Source organism: Lactuca sativa, chromosome 4 (genome assembly GCF_002870075.4).
Source record: "Lactuca sativa cultivar Salinas chromosome 4, Lsat_Salinas_v11, whole genome shotgun sequence".
NCBI lineage: Eukaryota > Viridiplantae > Streptophyta > Magnoliopsida > Asterales > Asteraceae > Lactuca > Lactuca sativa.
Window position 1 is genome coordinate 165,230,639 of NC_056626.2, and position 6,848 is coordinate 165,237,486.

Here is a 6,848-nt window from a genome sequence, read left to right on the forward strand (position 1 = left end):
GATGGACTCTCCATCCTTTATTTTGGTAGTGATCATCGCAGTGATGATCTCATACCGTTCCTGCCTAGCACTTTGATGGTACCTTTCCATCAAATCTTGGTGCATCTCGTAGGGATAATAGTCCTCGTAGGACTTTTGGAGTTCCGCATTCATCGTTGCGAGCATGACGCAATCAACCTTCGTAGCATCTCGCTCATGAGTCTCGTAAGCAACGATTTCTTTAGGAGTGGTAGTGTTCACATTGACCTCTTTTAGCTCCTTATCGAGAACATACTCTTTGTCCTCGTAACGGGTGACCATGCGAATGTTGCGGATCCAATCATTGAAGTTGGACCCATCGAATATATATATATATATATATATATATATATATATATATATATATATATATATGATGGATGAGAACTAGGATTCTCGTATGTATATATCTTCTGCAACATTCAAGTCTTCGTTTATATGTAGAAGATGATGGCTAGGAAGGAAAACGACATACCCACTTTTGTAATCGACACTAACATTGGGTTTTTGGCTAGAAAATTTGGTTGGGACCATTTTTTATATATGGTATTTTTCAGGAAAGAGCCCTGCTAGGGCTCTGTCCTTTGGACCCCTATAGGGGTTTTGCTCCTAGACCCCCATAAGGCGATGCCCCTTGAAACCCCACCATGGGAGCTGCCGTTGGGCCCCTGTGTTCTTGATCCCTTTTAGCTATTTAGTCTGCACTCGAAAGCTCCTACTTCAGAATATAACCAAATGGAACTCATCCGGTCTCGAATAAAATCCTTTTAACACTGAATGTATTGATAAGTGATGACACTAAAATCATTAACAACTCACTGATATGAAATTATTTCCTTTGCCTTAACAATTGTACTAACAATGATCCCAAGATTAAAACGAAAATTTCTAATCTAAAAATACTTCACGATCTTATATATATATATATATATATATATATATATATATATAGGTCTAGGTTATTTTGTTCTTACTAACTATTGTGTGCCAGAATGCACAGATATGGACCACCAGATGAAACAGAATCAAAAGTCATGATCTGAGGGTCTATGATATTACAATAGGGTAACATGTACCATATAATCACACAAATTTCAGCATAAGGGCATTTTAGTCAATTGAGACAAATTTAAAAAAGGAAAAATCGAGATTCATGGGATAATTAATGATTTTGATTTAAAAAATATGATTTTTTTCAAATTAATTCAAATTCAAACGTAATTTGTAAGGATAAATCGATTTTATTCGATCAGAATCTTATTTTATTAGAATGATGTTCTGTAATTCTGTCAGAATGGTATACAACTATGAACATAATATTATAAACACATATTATCAAAACCAATAATTTTAATTGAATACAAATTTTATACAAGACGGAGTTTAATAGTTTAAAATAAACATAAGAAACAAAATTCATGGAGCTGCAAAAGGAGATAAACTCGAGGATGGTAAGTGATCCCTAGGTAAAACTTGAAACATCTGAAAAACATAAGAAACAAAATTCATGTTAAAATATCAGCCAATTGCAATACAACGCTTGCAAAATAATTCTTATGTGATTCTACCATAGTCATTCTTATGTGATTATACCGGAAATACAATTCTGGCATAATTATTCTTATGTGATTCTCCAAGATTATAATACTCTCTACACATTATTCAAATAGAAGAATACATTAGATACAAAATATTCTTAAAGAATGAAATATGTATTCTTAAAGAACGAAACAATTGTAGATAAGAATAAACACCTAATGATGAGGAAAAAAAAACATTCTCACAGAATTAGCTTAATTATCTTAAAGGGAATACACTATAGAATGCATTTAAATTTCACAAAAATAAACCCATTTTAAAATACAGAAAGAAAATGCTAGAGCAGGGCCAAAATGTTCTCTAGAAACTATACCTTCAAAATGCAAACACCAACTCTAATCGTCCAACCAGCACCTGATATATTTCATATTCGAAAAATGATTTCCTCTCTTTCAATATTGAAAGAAAAATGAGAGGAATTCTAAATTTAAAGTATGATAGAATAACATAATTCTCTGTTTTGATTTTGTTTACCTTTGAAGATGAGATGCACAACAATAAACATTCCATCACTAACCATGAATATAATCTGAGACTGCCATATTTCTCTTTGACATTTTATCAAACACTTTAAGGGCGCTCCCTAAATCACCACATTTTCAATGAATCATGAATGAAAAAAAATTCCAATTTAGAACCATCAACATCAAATTCATATGAACAACAAGATATTTCAACACCATTATAAAAATCTAAAACTAAAAGCTGAAGTTGTAGAAATTAGCTAGTTGGAAAAAAAGAAGAAAAAAATCTGTTTTCTATGGAATGGAATTGCAAGTTTGGTAAATTAAACTCAAAGAACGTGGCTATTTTGTTATGTAATTGAGTTGATTGGAGATAGAAGCTAGCTTCGATTGGAGATGGAGTCGCCGATAATAACATCTTCATTTTGTCTGGTCAGTACCATGTGTACAAATCGGTAGGAGCGATAGATATTAAATATTACAGTCTTCTTAATCAACGAAATGTGAAAACAAATTTGCAGCAAGAGGTTTCGACTACCTTTTTTGATCAGACGATGTTCATTCATCAATAAGAAAATGGGAGTTGGCAGAAATAGAATACGTATGATATGGAGGCTGGGGTTAAATAGTTGGTCAAAGAGATTTTTATGGTAATTTCCATGAATTAATGGATTTTAATTTCATTATCATGCTAAAGTTACTTAATTACCCTTATAAGAAAATATAACTAAATAAAACCACAAAATACAACATAAAATAGATTTGGATGCATACATGTAGTCATATACTACCCCGAAAGTTTGGCGGAATGACTTAGTTTCAACAAACAAATAGGTTTGACTCACCATAACACACAACAATATTTTGACTCACCATAACACACAACAATTTCATCACAACAGACAACAACATTTTGACTAACCAATAACCATGCACACAACACTATAAGGATATAAAAAAAATTAATGGATCCAAATCTTCTAATCCTCTTTCGGAATATCATCGTTCGATGAAACACTTCTTGACTCATGCACACTATAAGAATCACAACGAAGCAGAACAAACCCGTCTCTTAAAACTGCAATATTAAATATATAGTTATATTATGAAAGAGAAAATATGAAGATTAGTTAATAATCAAGGCAACATAATGTAATTGACCTATTTCATATGCCTCTTCAGCAAATTTTAGCATTGCCATACTCTCTTCAACAAGGTTCTGCAAGCGATCTACCTCTTTACATGCTTCTATTGCTTTACGTTGTGCGTCTTCAGCCACAGCAACTTGATAGGCAGCATACGATGCCAAATCTTCCTCTGTTTCTTCAGAATTGTTGTTGACTTCCTGTTGCTCATCAGTGTTGTTCTCATGATCCACTGGTACATCATGTTTGATCTTGTAAAGATTACCATTCTGCATATTTATTTGTACCATTGTTATCGAAGATCTTGAGTAGATATGGACAAAATAGTTCAACATTGATCAAACTTGACCGTCCGAAAATTAGGCCCTAAAGTGTTGTCAATTTTTATCATAATTTTTCAGGACATAACTATTGTTTTTAAGTCCGTCTTTGTTCATTATGATGGATAAATTAAAATTTTAATCATTCCTACAAAAAAAATATTATATGATCATTCACAGATTATAATGTTTCAATAAATTAAAAAACCTCCAACAACATATTAACTTTTAATATAACTTACAGTTTCCAACTATAAACATTTTTCATTGTTGGGACTTGTTAGGTTAGTAACTTATATTAAAAGTATATAGTTGTATACTATATTTAAAGATAAAAATAGTTTTTGGTTATTTTTTTACCATTATCATTTTAATCACCATTTATTTATATTAATTAAAAGGTGTTTTACAATAATTATGAAAATTTTATATTTTTTCGAAAATGAAATCAATCAAGATGAAAAGAGAGAGACATTGCCACAAACAAGTTTTTTTTCATGACTATGAAAAAGATTTATTTTATATATATATATATATATATATATATATATATATATATATATATATATATATATATATATATATATATATATATATATATATATATATATATATATAAAAGAGAGATAGAGAGGGTTAAGTTGTTTTGAGAATCACAACTATTATTTGAAGGTAAGAACGATTTAAAGCGTCAGATCAAACGAGTTAATGGTTTCGATGAGAATCACAATCAATTCTTATCCATAATTAAATACTTTTAATTTTGGAAAGTTTAAAATACTAAAGATTCAATAATAATCTATGATATTTTAAACCTGACGCTCCAAAATTGTTCTTTACATTCTCATATGAATATTGATTCCCAAATCATTAGCCTAACACAATTAAAAAGCTTGGTATGGATTCATGAGTAGAACTACTCACCCTCTCAATTTTCCCTTGTGTCGCCATTCTCCTGAGCTTTGTTGTCAAATAGATACTAAAAACTTCTGGCAACTTTTTATCAGACTTTTGCTGCAACATGTGAAAATAGAATGAAATTAATTCTAAAAAATATCATTGTTTATCTGTTTTTATTAATAGACTAACCAAAAGTTTTTACTCCAAACAATCTACTTATTTGAATAAGCATATAAAAGGCTCATGAAGACATACTCTATAACTATAAGGAATTAGAAACATTCAAGCATCTATATCTTTATAATTTGTGAGATTTCTTGCATTAATGCTCTACTATATGGTTAAGAAATAACATAAACAAGAAAGAAAATTAATAAATTAGTTTAACATATGTAAACAAAAGAAAACTATTGATGTATAGATTAAACCTCAATATAAGAATGAATTGAATTTATATCAATCCCATGTCCATCCGGGTTCTCCACAGATGAAAGTGCTTGAAGAATCATATCATGGTACCTAATAGAATAGCAACATTAAGAAACTAAGAATCCACCAAAACATCGTTGGCAATATGTCATAATTTTCATGATGAGAAAATATACGTACCAAGGCTCACTTTCCTTATAGTTATTATCTGATGAGCTTTCGGGAGCTGGCCAAGCACTGCTCGGCACATGATAGCTAAGGTTACGCCATTTATCCTGCAAGTGTAGATGATAATTAATAAAATTAATACGTATCATATGGAAATTAAGGCAATTTCATGTGTAATTTAGGAAAAAGATGTTCCTCCTCAATATTCACAATTCATGTCTGTACCCTATTCGATTTGTGTACGGCAAGAACGTCATAATTCAACAATGATTGCAATACCTTAATTGTAAGTGTCGATGTAGATCTAAACTTGCTTTGTATATCATGTTATAAATAACTGTATTTATGGATGTAAACTCAATTTTTCATCAACTTTTAGAGAATATAACGACATATTTAGATATTCAGATTGATCTCTACGACTATCAATGATGAACGTCCCATTGATTTTGTTCTCCAGCTAATTAGACATGAACATCCCGTTGAATTTATCAAAGATAATTATATACATACATAACTAAACATAACATGAAGAAGAAATTAACCCTTCAGATATTCAAATCTGAAAGTGAAACAAGTACATATATGCATTAATCTAAGAGTTTAAAATACTTGAATGGACAGATGTAAACTTTCACCTTTTTTTTAATAGTGTATCAAAAGAATATATCATTAAAAATTATATGCAAATCGTAATAAACAACTTTCTTTTTTCTTGTAAGTGGTATATATAAAATTCACAACTATTTGTTTTAAAGATAAATTAATACTACTTGAGCTAAAGACCACGAATCATGCAATCCATTGGAACCTTGGATATCTGCATCATACATATCCAATGAGAAACCCTAAATTTTACACATTAAACCAAATAATTTTTATGTTGCGAAATTTACACAAACATTGTTGTGTCTATATTACTTTAAGCTCGATAAGTATAGATCTGGTCATTTTATATATTAGAAGCTCCAGATCGGAAAATTATAAGAGTGTTGAGGTTAGCCAAAACGCAACATTCGACTATATGGCTTTTCCTAGAAACCTCTTCGTGTGTGTCTTCACATATATATATATATATATATATATATATATATATATATATATATATATATATATATATATATATATATATATATATATATATATATATATATATATATATATATATATATATATATATATATATATATATATATATATATACCATGAAGGCATGCAAAGGATCAAAAATTAAACCGATTTGCATGAAAACATCGCAGAATCGAATCAATAAATCAAAATGCAAGGTTGTCAACTTGCAAACATACGATTGAAGCAAGAACAGATGGTACATTAGAAAGAATGAGGAGATATGAACCTTGAGATCAACATTGGATCGATTAACTAGGCGAGGAGCAAATTCTTCATCGGTGAGGATGGTCTTCCATTTTCCAGCACCGTGCTTGGCTACTCCAGCCAGGAGGGCCGATTCTTCCGCCAATGTCCACATCTTTCTTGGGGTCCCCATTCACTCGATTGATTGGCAGAGTTTTCTGAAGGGATTTAGTGTATATGAATCGAGAGAGAAGCGAAAATCCCTATGTGTGCAGATTGTGAGTAAATGGGAACAGTGTTCGAGGATGTTCGGTTTTATGTCTGCCGACTTTCACAACCCTACGACCAAGTGAAGTAGGTTTTTATATAATGTGGGTCCTTCGGCCCAAAATAAAAACAAAATATCTTTATCTATTTTATTTATATATATTTTTTACTTTGTAACCAATAGTTTTGTTCCAGCTGTATCATTTGTAAATGGTTGACAGTTT

At 30.5% G+C, this 6,848-nt stretch overlaps 1 protein-coding gene across 1 annotated transcript; it reads right to left on the bottom strand.

The window, feature by feature from the left end:
- Positions 1-2,808: 2,808 nt before the first annotated feature.
- On the bottom strand, positions 2,809-6,617 carry LOC111908591 (telomere repeat-binding factor 5). Its single transcript, XM_042901876.1, has 6 exons — positions 6,401-6,617; positions 5,056-5,150; positions 4,875-4,965; positions 4,471-4,560; positions 3,243-3,495; positions 2,809-3,159 (listed from the first exon to the last, which is right to left on the bottom strand). The coding sequence occupies exons 1-6, from the start codon at positions 6,548-6,550 to the stop codon at positions 3,062-3,064; spliced, it is 777 nt and encodes a 258-aa protein (XP_042757810.1). The 5' UTR covers positions 6,551-6,617; the 3' UTR covers positions 2,809-3,061.
- Positions 6,618-6,848: the final 231 nt, after the last annotated feature.